This window comes from Emydura macquarii, unplaced genomic scaffold (genome assembly GCF_026122565.2).
Source record: "Emydura macquarii macquarii isolate MOO-44397 ecotype Brisbane River unplaced genomic scaffold, CSIRO-AGI_Emac_v2 contig_499, whole genome shotgun sequence".
In the NCBI taxonomy this organism is placed as follows: domain Eukaryota; kingdom Metazoa; phylum Chordata; order Testudines; family Chelidae; genus Emydura; species Emydura macquarii.
In genome coordinates, this window is record NW_027130636.1 from 13973027 (window position 1) to 13985936 (window position 12910).

The 12910-nt window shown below is 41.8% G+C and overlaps 1 protein-coding gene across 3 annotated transcripts in view; it reads right to left on the bottom strand.

Annotated features, from left to right (window-relative positions):
- EPHA4 (EPH receptor A4) overlaps window positions 1-12910 on the bottom strand; it is a 115173-nt gene that overhangs the window by 44585 nt on the left and 57678 nt on the right. For 2 of the 3 annotated variants that reach the window (XM_067538962.1, XM_067538963.1), the window contains exon 5: window positions 9823-10161. In XM_067538962.1, the coding sequence (XP_067395063.1) occupies window positions 9823-10161 (339 nt within the window). Of the gene's footprint in view, window positions 1-6775; window positions 6876-9822; window positions 10162-12910 lie in introns of those variants that run through there. The other variant, XM_067538964.1, reaches the window with a different exon arrangement.

Consider the following 12910-nt stretch of genomic DNA (forward strand, 5'->3'; position numbering starts at 1 on the left):
ATAATAGAGGACTCTCTTCATGCCAGTTCACATGTGGGGCCAAATCAGAAGTGACATTTCAGAGTGAAAGAAATTTCACTGGGAAGCTCAGCATTATGATGTCCAGCAAAACATTGCCACTTTGATCACAGAGTCCAGTAGACATGCTACAGCTCTATTTGGCCCTCATGGTTCAATAAATCTCTCTGCAAACAGAGAAAGAAAAATAGAAGACATCAAAAAACAAAATCCTTGGGAGTGTTTTTCATGCATATGGATAGATCTGACACACTTTTTTCAGCACCAGCTACAAACTAACCATTAAATATACGAATGGAACAGGACTACCCTGACCAAAGCCATAGTCAGGTCAGTTTACTAACCTGCTCTTCAATTCATGAGTCAGTGCAGAAACTCAGGGATTCAGAGACAAGCTATGTTTATTTGTGCTACATTGCATGGCATTTTAATTAGTAACTGTGCGGATTTAAAACCTCTGAATGGACACATAGGGGCAGTTGTGCAGCCTAGCTTTTGTGTTTCCACTCTCTAAAAAAAATCCTGTTTGAGGACATCAGCAGGGGGTTAATGGAAGCTTTGATAAAGTTGTCTGAATCCTTTTATTGTTGCTCAACTACAGACTGGACTCTGGTGTCTTTCTGGCTGTTCTCCGTAGATGGCAATTAATTGAGTCAGTTGGGAAAATAGCTAGAAAAATTAGAAGCCCATCTGAACATTTGGTAGCCACAAACCGTCTTGTATAAATATCCCCTCCGAACTGAAAACTCTTCCTTGAAGATTAGAATATAAATGAAGTGAGCATAGAGTGCACAAGCAGTCAAGAAGGGAAAATGTGCAGCTAACTAATGCGTAATAAATAAAAACCCATAGGTTCTGAACTCAGTTTAGTTCTTTTGAATTTACTCTGGCATAACATAGATCAGAATGGGGTCCAAGGTATACATCTAGCTTAACGTTAATAAATGTAAATAAAAATAAAGGTTGGTGGAGCTCAGTCATGAAGATGAATCAATTTTTCCTGCCTAGGGCATGTAAGAATCTTCCATTTCCCATAGTGAACCATCAGATCTTTTAAAAATGTGACCAACTTTTATTTAAATGCTGTAATTACTTCTTGGCACTATCTGACACGCAACTTGTCTAAGCTGTTCACTGAACCCTGAAGCTGATTATTTACTAAGGCTCTTTAGAAAGCTCCCCTCCCACCCCCCGACCAGGACTCATATCCCCACCTTGAATACAAATTCATGGAAATGGGTGGTGCAGATGGCTTAGCCAGAAAGTAGGCAGTTGTTATTTTTATTATTTCTTTGTGTAAAACTGCAATTACCTTAAAATAATAATGTAATCCCTCCCAAGTTTTCCTGGTTTTGCTTTTAAGAAGGTAGCACATAAGCTTCTACTTATAATTACACCTTTCTTATATACCATCAGTAGAAGCAGCAATCTGTGTATGAAGACAGAGAGTTGTTAATGAGAAAACTGCAGTTCCTTATTCCAGCACACTCTTTTACACACGTAATTAAATGTGTCTAGGAATCAATTTTCATCTGGCCATCACTCTTTATCTCTGATGAACAGGCAGATCTCACACTACAGCATCTGAGATGGCCAAATGCAAAGTATTCCTTAGCATTTATTTTTTTCTTCCATATAATTTCTTATTTTCATGTGCTGGGATTATTTCTTCAACAGTTATTTGAAAGTTCTGTGGTTTCCTCAAATCCATTATTTGTTTTGCTTTAAAACTCTTTGTGTTACAAATCTTCAGACATCCAAAAGCAAAAGCAAACTTTCTCAGAGACACAATGTGTGTGTGTGTGTGGGCGAGGGGGGGGGGGGGGAGGGGGGAAATGGGGCAGACTCTCGGTTGGTGTCAATTATCATAGCTCCATTGATTTCAATAAAGCTATGACAATTGACACAGCTGAGGCTCTATTTCTATATGGTCAGTTTAAAAAAAAAAAAAAAAAGAGTTTGTTGCTTGTGACTAGTAAATGAATTCCAAATGTTAAAAATTCACAAAAGTTTAGATTTAGAAAAAATTACAATTTACTTGAATCTCTACAAGAGGCTGTTGCAAACCACTCAGCACCTGTCACTCTCACCATATCATCCCTTCTCCACATCTCCCCTTCACTAGCTCGGAATCTCTTTTCCAACAGAGTTCAGGCATGATACTCAGCTGACAAGCCCGGCTAGTGCTGCTCCAGCTCCTTTAACATAAAATAAAACCCCTCCCATTTCCCATATCCCCTCTTTTCATGACTCTACAATGGAACTTTGCCAGTTGTGCCACAATCCACAGCACAGAAAAAGCACATGGCCCATGCACTGGGCATCTGGCATGACCCAGATGTTCACCACCAGGTCACTTTAACTCAGTCTTCTGGGGAGCAGACCCATTCTCTAGGGTCCATATTGTCTCGATGCAAAGCTAAAGAAGCTTCCTTCCCATTTTGTGTGGTCATGCAAAGGACTCTGTTGCTGGTCCCATCCTCATCACCATAAAGTTACGCTTTGATGTGCCCCAGAACAGTAGTCCCAAAACACAAGGAAATGCAAGCAAGACACGCAGGAAAGTGGTCAGTCAAAACATGTAATAATCATGACCCACTTGAATCAGCAACAACCTGAACAAAACATAACAGTCCAAATGGCTGGTATGTACAAGCAGGTCCTGAGTAACTGCATACACCCAATGCTATGTACACACACACACAGGAACACAAACTGGAACACTGAGTTCAGGAAGCAGGAATCAAGCAGCAACAAGGAGCAGGAAACAATAAGCAGGAAGGCAAGACACACACACACACATGCGTGCCAGTCATCACAGTGTCCTACAGTAAACTCTTTGATCCTGATCCCTTTGGCCCATTGGGTGCATTTAACAGAAAAGAGGTGGTGAAGGAAGGTGGGGTCATGATGGTAGGAAAAAGGTAGGAGGTGGAGCCATGCTGGTTAAAAGGAATGCTAAAAAAATGCATCTTCTCTTTAACTTCTCCCAAAACGAAAGCATCTGATTGAAACTAGTAAATTGGTCTGTCCTGGGAATCCTTCTGACACCTCTTTGCTACTGGGTGTTCACCCATGGAGACAAAAAATACCACCCTCCCCCCCACCACAAACACACTTATATCTGCTATTAGCCAGAAGAATCCACATCAGACACAGATCAAGCCACAGCAATCCACTCATTCATGGGCTCCAGGTTTGATTCCATAACTCACTCACACCTTGAAAAACCTCCACTTGGCACATCATGTAGTAGCTTGTCTGCTTACCAACACGCTGTCACAGTTCAGGGCAACTGCACCAGTATTCCCCCTCTGTGGTCCACCAATGGCATCGACTTGTGGCTCCCAGCTCCTCATCGATCACCTCGCTTGTGTAGAGACCCACCTGTCTGTCTCCCTCCTGACCAGGGATTTTCCAGACTGCACAGTTTCCTGCTGACCCTGTCAGTTCCCCAGTAAGTCAGACTGCCTGAACAGACTTGTGTGTGCGCTTTGCTCTCTCCTCAGAAGCTATGAACAGTCGTAAGTGTCTACTTTACAAGTTACCACACAGCTAAGCAAGCGCATTCATTCTTAAGGTGAAAGCATTACCGAGAAAACATATAAAAAACAAGATCCCGTATGCATGCTAGCTGTTTACGAGAGGTCACCCATTAATCTTATGGGGAGTGTGTACGTCAAGTCCTTCCAACCCCCCAACCCCTTGGACAGAAAGTCCTATCCGTCTGCGGGATCAGAAAGACGACCCTGAGTGAATTTAAATTCAGGTTATTTATCAAAAGTCCTTGCTTCGTCTGTTGCTGCTGGAAAATCCACTCTGAACTAGTACATGTGAGTATCTCCAGGTGGTGGTACTTCTCTGGAGGTGCTACAACCTGCCTAATCACCAACTGCTGTTCTTAGTTCCCGGAGGAGCTGTGGTCACCCATGCCAGGGAATTACATATAACCCCTGGCCCACAATGATACATAGATTTTTAATAGTTAAGATTTCCCAAAGACACTGCAGGAAATTGCTGTATTGGTCACACTCGTGCCACGAATACATAACCCTAGTGCTCCACATACTGAGGAATCCTGTTCAGATCCCCGTCCTGATAGTCAAAGCTCACCTTTCCTTCCCACCTCTCCCTCAAGGGACCATGACCTTCCACAAAAACTACGTTCCACTAGAGTGATAAACTCCAGGGGAATGATGAGCTGTCAGCCAACTGGTGGGGACTTGTGAGCACAGGAGATAGAACTTCCACAGGAGCTGGACTTAAACTATGGAGCTAACTCCTGCAAGACAGCAGAGCAGCCCGGGGCTTCAGAACTTTAAAAATGAAATGCAGAACTCCTTTCTTTCCTTACAATAATATTTTCAACACGCCCACCCGCCCGCATGCCCACCACCACTCACTCACCCACATCCATGAGCATGCAATCAAAAAGCCCTGTAAACTAATTGGGCTGTTTTTCTTCCTGGAAGGGATGGCAATTGTTTCTATTTGTAAAACAGATAGTATGTGCTCAACTTCTCCAGTGATGGAGACAGCTAGGTTAGATGTTAGTGCATGGCAGGATAGTATTGGGCAGAGTCACACGCAGGCTTGCTGCAAACTAAATGTTTGTGTAGACAAGCCCAAAATGTGTCCAGGTGGTTGCTGCTGCTTTTGTTTCTTTTAATTCCTGCAAATTAACAACCACTTCACATATCTCGATATTTCAGTGTGGAGCAATTCTTTAAGGCTGAGTTATGAATACCTAGGAAAGACGGGGGACATTCAAATGGAAACACTGACAGACCCTTAGTTTTAGTGGCATTGGTATTCAAATGGAAACACTAACAAGCCCTTAGTATAAGTGGCATTGGCGGGTTTTGCTCCAAGTATCGGAATCAAACTAAGGGCCATATCACGCTCTTGATCTCTGCATGCAATGTCTATTGTTGTCAATGTGTGCAGTGTACACTGCCTGAGGGCACAATATATCCATGGATCCTTATTTTGCTTTTGCACAGGCTAAATCAGGTTGGCAGAACATAGGACTCTATATGCATTTTCTGTGCTGTGTAGTGCAATGCGTCTGGAATGCTAATCAACACTTGAAAGGAAAGACAGGCTTTGAAAGAAGTTACACTGAAAGACGCAATAAGAATTTGTTCCCCTACCATAAAATCCTGTAGAGATGGCAAGTCATTTGGAAGCAAACAAACCACTCTGACCTCTTTGATTTTCAAAAATTCTAGCTGTTTAAACAAGACTCTTTCCAAAGGATCATTTAGATTTTTCTTTGTTTTAGTAATTGTGCCTCAATAAAGAAAAGAAATAGAAAAAATGTCCATTTCTTTCTTCCTCACGTTAGGCTTGAATATCTAGAATGGATATGATCGCTAGTTTGATAAATTCATTACCACAGAAATGAAGCCCCAAGGAATACTCACCTCATTTGGGTTCACTCTGCAGTGGCGGATGTTCCAGCCACTGATGACACCATGGCCTAGTTAGTCACTACATAAAATGGAAGGGAAATAACTGCAGGGTTCTGAATGATGCTGAGGGATCAGGGGAGCATGTGGGGAAGGAGGGGGGAGAAGGGAAAAAGAAGGTAGAAAGACTGGAGCATGATCAGCCCCAGTTCTCTGTCTCTGAGATGAAGCAGCTTTGAGACAGGCAAATAGACAGCTAGGCAGTCTGGGGATGGGGATGGGCAGAAATGGACAGAAAGTCTGAAATATTCATAAGAAACACCAGCACTAGCAGTTTTAAAACATCCACGGTCTGGTGTGGTAAGGGAAAAGATCGGGTTTGTTTATTTATACAGTATTTCCGTCCTAATTGGCATATCCTGTATCCATCTAACTGCAATGATCCACTTAAGGAAAAACTGAGCCAAAGGTAACCTAACAAGGTAACAAATCACCAGGCGACCTGTTTATGTCTATTCATAAACATCAGCCGTGTAATTTCTTCGAGAAAAGGACTGAAAAGGGAGCCTTGTCCCTCCCAATAAAATGAAACCAAAAAAGGAGGGAGGAAGGAGAGCAGCATAATGATCTTCTAGTTTGAATTTCATCTGGGGTTTGCTTTTTTCTCTGCTGACCCTTCCCACATAAACTGCTTTAGCATCAATACAGAACACTGCCCTCAATGCGCTATGTGGCCATATATGCAGGCTGCGGAATATTAACAGTGAACTGGGCTGTCATGTTTGAGACCTAAACAGCGTAGGCTGTTTTCTAATAAAAATATAAACTATACTGTGCCCCCCACAGTGAGACAAAGGCTTCCTGATTGCCATGAAAGGTCTCTTTATTGAGAGATTTACTTTTAATTTTGAACAGCTTCGCAGCATTATCCTCTGGGAAAAAATAAGGCTCTGAGATTTGTGTGTCATTCAGTCAAGCTCCTGGTACCAGTGAAAGACAGCCTCTTTTGGCACAGTACGAGAATGGTGTCCCTGAACCTCTTCCACAAGTACTTTCACTTCACTTGTAGACGATAGACTAATTGTGATTTTATTTGGTCATGAACATAGGCTGCAGGCCAAATTCACCATGGGTGCTGAAAAAATGATGACAGTCATTTGTTGTGCTTGTTGCAATATTGATACTGCCAGTAGGTTTCAACAACATCATATTCCATGTTTTGCTTCTTTAAAATAGATCTATATTTCCAAGTTTAAATGGGGGGAAGTGTCCTGTCTTTCAGTTTCCCAGGAACTAAAAAATGTATCATTTTATAACCAATTTGTTGAAAGATGAGCTGAATTCTGCTGCCAAAATTCTTAAAATGTCACAATGTTGAAGGTTTTTGGGGTTTTTTTTGTAACGTTAAAGAGAGATTTCCAATTGATTTGAGACCTGAGATTTAGTCTTAAAAAAAAAAAAAAAAAGGAAACAAAGAAAAAGGGTCTTTTAAGAAAGCAGGATCTTGGACTAGTACATTTTTTCAATATACTTCTCTTCCCTCCAAAAAAATTTCAATGACAAAAGTTTTGTTTATTTTCATTCAAACATTTTCCTTCAGCACTGGAAATGGGGAAAGGCTGCCAACCGAAAAAAAAAAATTATATATATATATATATATATATAAGTGGAAAGTGAATAGTCTAGTTTCATTGTCTCAGCTGAGTTGAGTAAAATGGCAAAAGCAAAGAGAAAGCACCTGTGCCCTTCAACTGCATCTCTTCTGTAGCTGCAGTACCTATCTTTAAGCTCGTATCACGTATAGTAATAAATATACTGATTTCCCAGTGCCTTCCATCTGCTCCCACGTGCTCCCTCCTGTAGAGGCTCACACATACAGATCATTTTTATATCAGCATTTAAAAATCTACTCTGAGATTTCAGGAAATTGCACATTGTGTAGTTAGTAATGAAACATTTTCTATGAATGTTATATCCTAATCCCCTTTAGGAGGTACTTGCACACTTAACATGCACCCCCATTCCACCCCATCCCTGGTACTCCTCACTCGGTTAATAAACTCAGGGTCATATGCAGCCACAGAACATTTGCTTGAGTGAGGACCTCAGGATTTGACTCAAGAGGACTGCTCAAGTGAGTAAAGGATCATGTTCATTGAGTGCATCTATTTTTTCTTTTGTCAAGTGTTGGAAGGTCTTAGCATAGATAATAAAAAATTAATAAGGTGTTTTAAATACTTTCAGTTTTAACTGCTAATGTTTTATTAGCAAAACAACTTTTTTAAATGTAGGGCCTTGAGTCTAATCTCATTTATATTAGTGTAAATCAGGAGTAATACCAGTGAATAGTTACACTTGTATAAAAATGGCGTGAGAGCAAAAACATGCCTTGTGGATGGATATATATATAGTTACATATTTAACCATGGCTGGCAGTGTCTCTTTATAATGAAATATTACAACAGAAAATTGCTGCCATAGGAATTTTAGTGCACCCCGGACTCCCATTTACAATGATTAAATGAAAAACTACTTGTAAAAGAGCCCAACCTTGCAAACCTTTACTCAGCCAAACAGTCCCACTGAAGTCAATGGAACTGTCTGCATATATAAGGCTTAACTCCTGGGAGGCAAGTTTGTAGATTCGGGCCAGAATTTCTTACTTTTCACATGACTGTCCTAGGAAGTTATATGCCCAATGTGATGTGAAGTGCAGGGGGGGCGTCCAGCACCTTTGAGTTCCTTTTCATTCACACTAGCATACTCTTCCCTGACCTCCTGAAGCATTTGATAAGACTAGTGACTGGAAATGTTTGCAAAAATACAAACCGCCTGATGTGAAGAACTGTTACTTGTGGATAATAAACAAAATCAATTCTGGTTTGTATATTCAATCAAATTCCTGTTTGAATATTAAATCATTAGACAGCAGAATTTTCACATAGTAGATGGATCCCACTTACTTATTCATGCATACATGCATCCACTAACACTCACACATGCCAAAATAATCAAAAGTGGTCTCTTTGCTGGCATTCAGAGCACAAAACACAGTTCCCGCTTCAGTCCCCAATCTCTGTTTCATATTCTGTATGGAATGCACTACTGAAGCTCCCTTCTAAAATTCTCTCACAGTGTTTTCTGTTAGTCCTTTTTTCTGTTAGTTCCAGCCAAATTAATAGTTTGCATTTTGAGATCATAATGTAAGGGAATATCATTAGTTAAAAGATTCTACAAAAAAACTACAGGACTAAATTTTAAAAAGGAACCACGAATCTAAAATTGTACTTGTAATTTTGCCTGCATAATTAAGTGCATTTCTAACTGTCTAGATATTTATACAACAGTGTGCACACAAAATCATTATTCTGTACATAACTGGTAACTACGGACCCATTCCTGAGAGGTGCTGGGTTCCTTTAGCTTTAATGAGAGTTGAGACCAGTCAGCACCTTGCTGGATCAGGTCCTATAGCTGAGGGTCTGATAGCAGGATGTCCGGCGATCCGAGTTGTACAAATGCAAGTGCATATGCAAATAATTTTGTACACAAACATCCAGTTTAGAGGCTGTATTTGAAACTTTCACTGTGTGTGAATAAAAAAAGTTTTCATTAAATTAAAATTTAAAAACAGAATCTCAACTGAACACTGCAGTTTCTCCTGCAGTACTGCAAAGCCAAGCACAGAAAACCAAAACCAAAAAGTGGAACCGAGTATGGTCTGAACAGAGATGAAACTTGCAAATCAAAGTTTCACTATCTTGGAAGGATAATATGCAAAAAAGCAAACAAACAAATAGTGAAAGGTTCATTTCAATTTAAAAAGCTATTTCAGTTTTGATCAACGGGCCAAATTTGGCTTGCCATTTATATGGATACATAGTGTGGAGGAAGAGTGCCAGGAGTTACTTACTCCCCCTGACCCTTGGGCAGCCCAGCCCCTATAAGTGCCAGACAGGAGTGCAATTGCTAAACTTAGGAAAGTGCAAACTGCTCCCTCTAACTCCCAGCCTAATCCCTTCCACTTTAGGGTCTCTCTTACTGGGTGCAGAGAGGAGGCGGGGCCATAGCTCCGCCCTCTCGGCACTAACCAACAATGTGAGACTGGAGACCAGTATCATGCACCCAATAAAACGCTGCAGTAGTGGGGGGGTAGAGGGCAGTGCTGCTGCAGAATGCCTCCAAGAGCAGTGCCTAATCAAGCCCTTTTCTGTTTTTCTGCTGACAGCTTACCTTTGCACATTCATATTATTCCATGTAAATGATTCTGAAAATATGGATCTGGCTTTAGGTTTTCTGCATTAATTTGATTATGAAGAGATGAACTGAAGTCAGGGCATTTGCAAAAAGCAGATGGGGGAGGAAGAGAGAGAGTGTGGGTTTAGACTCTTACCTGCTTGGTTAGTTGTCACAGTGACTGAGACAGCCTGGTCCTGGCTGGGATTTTGCTTGGACACCCCGTTTGCAGCCCAGATTTCAAAGGTGTAGTTAGTGTGTGCCAGAAGGTCAGTAATAGAGACCTTAGTGGTTTTCAGGCCGTTCTGCTGGGGGCTGAAGTGCACGCCGCTGCCACATGAACGACAGCGGTTGAGGTCGCTGGCACCACATCTCTTGCACACCACGTTGTAGGAGATGTCATCCCGGCCACCGCTGTTCTGAGGAGCACTCCACTCCAAGTTCACTGATGTCTCATTGACATTGGAAATCAGGTTCAGGGGAGCAGATGGAGGGCCTAGAAAACAAAAATACCTTATCTGAATAACATGTGAAAATATCCCTTCAGGCCATCTCAAAACTCTATCTCTGGGAGGTGCTGAGTGTCCCAGCTTCCACTGAAGTCAGTGAGTGTGTGCAACTTTTCCCTGGACTGGCCCCTTAATGAAGGTGAAAAATTAACTCATTACTAAATAATAACCATTCCTTCTTTTCTTCAGACATTAACCAGAGTTAACTCTTGAAATTTTAACACAAGTTTTATCACAGGCTTCACAATATTATGGGGTTTTTTTTTTTGTCTCTTGTGATCTTGTAATTGTAGCATCAAACTCACAAACTTTTGCTCTTATTCAACATCACCAGAGTTCTCCATTACGTATAATCAGAATAATGCCTCGGGCAGTCCTCGGTCCAACTGACCACCATCTCCTTATATCTTTCGTACATGGAAAGATGGCTGCCACATCACACTGTTATCAATGAGACTGAAGCCAGGCTGCACTCAATGAAAATGGAGATCATCTGGCAGGGAACTGGACAGGGAAATTGTGAAAAGATAGAGGAATGTGGAGATTTTGGGGGTGGGGGAGAAACAGTGGAACATGCAAGGTCAGGCAGATGACTAAAGAGTTGCAGGAGGAAAGTTAGACGAATGCAGGAGAACCAGGGGCAACAGAGAGGGAGATCACAAGGTGTTGGAGATTGGGAAAGGAAAGCAGGGAAAATATGGGGGGATAGGTGAATATGGAGGTAAAGTGGATGTAGTGATAGGTGAGGGACAGGAGACTATGGTGGGGGAATTTGGAGGAACAGTCTGAGTGGGGCAGGAGAGAACAAGGCGCAGCAGGGAGGGAATGAGAGTAGTTGGAGACAGGAGATGAAGAGAATGGCAGCTCCCCCACCACAGGGTTTAGGAAAAGGTGAGTGGAGACCCCTGCCTAGTAGCCAGTGGATGGACCTGCATCTTTATTTATGTTTTTAAGGTAGCTGTCTTCCTCCACAGGCTCAGAAGGAACAGGAACATCCAAATATTAAGTTTCTAATCACATGATTTTAAAGCTGATCTCATGATCTTTTGAGGTCAGACTCATGATTTTTGAAAACTTAGGTTTGGCAAAAATAAACTCAGAACTCTCCTGTGAGGTAGGTAAGTGATTTTATACAATAAGGAACACTTTACCTACCAGTGAAATGCAGCCACTTCAGGGGAGTGGAACACAGCAGCTATTTAACTATGCACATCCACACAACAGAAATAAGGAAGAATACTGTCTCTGATGCAAATGTAACTGCAGGGGGAATAAGATAGGCAGAAAGTAAGAGAGTTGGTAATTGACTATGATATTGAAGGCCCTTCTCTGAATGCCATGTAGTCTTTAATGATCACATGTGCTTACAGTCTCAGATTTTCATTTTATGACCCCAAAAGATATTGGGAATTTTGTTAAGTGTAAAAATAAATTAAGCATAATATGACAGGCAGCAAAGGGGTAAAAACGCCCATCAGGCAATGAATCTAGATGATGTTCCATTAGATTATTGACACTGCAAAGCAATTCAGTTGTTGCAGAAGGTAACAGTGATTAGTATTTATCAGTTAAAGGATGGTGAAGGGACAGGTTTGATCTGGTTGCCCAGACTCAGAAGGGACAAGAAGGCCTCAGCTTTGGAGCAGACTGTAGGGGTTGTATCGTCTGTTAAGGAAGGCGAGATTGCTAGAGCCATATCATATCCTCGGTCCTCACTTGAAACTCTCATGAAGCAAATATGAGTTTTACCTACAGAAAGGGGCCATTATCCAGTCCCTGGTCTTTAGCATGTGTATGTGTATTTTGGGGGAGGTAGGTGGGTGAAGGAAAAAGATCACAGACACAGAGACCAGATCTATCCATGTATTTATCTAAGGTACCTAGGCACTCCATCACCCTAGTATCTGAACATCTCACACAGTAAGATTTTTTTTACTAAGGGGAACTATACTAAGCAGAACTGCCTCTCTCTTTTCCTCATCTCATAGATATAAAGATAATTCATGTACTTGAAATAGATAGAGAGCAACCCCTCAGATCTGGCCCAGCCTGTGAAACACTGCTTCTCTCTCAGCGTGAAACCTTCTACTTCTGGGCCTGAAGACTTGGTGGGGTCCAAACAGCAAGGTGGTCAGGCCACAGGAAGCCTCTGTAGGGGGTAGTCTGCACTCTTTGTTCACGACAAAGCAGCACAGGTTTTTATTTATTATTCCTTATTTGTACTTTGGTGAAGGCCCCAGCTGAGATCAGGTCCTCAGCATTTTACCAGCTGTACAAACAGACAGTAAGTGCAGCCCCTGTCCTGAAGAGCTGAATGAGACAAAGGGTAGGAAGAAAGGAACAAGTATTATTTCCGTTTTACAGGGGGAGAAACTGAGGTGCAGCAAGATGAAGTGAGGCACCCTAGTCACACAGGAAGTGTGCTGCAGAGACAGGAATTGATCCCAGACTCCCTGGGTCCCAGTCCAGTGCCTTAACCACACAAAGCCATCCTTCCTCTCTGTAAAAGTTGATGTAAAACTCCATGAAGATGGGCGTCTCAGAATCAAGCAAGGAAAAGGCATAACCGGTGGGTACATAGATATTCAGATTCACTGGTCAGAGTAGCTCCTGAGTGTAGTAAGAGAGAGGGCAGAAGTTCAAGACACCATTGTACCCATGACTGCAGTAACAACCACAGAACTACTGCTTGGGCATTGAACTTTGGGCAAAGGGAGGATTCCCATTCACACTCCC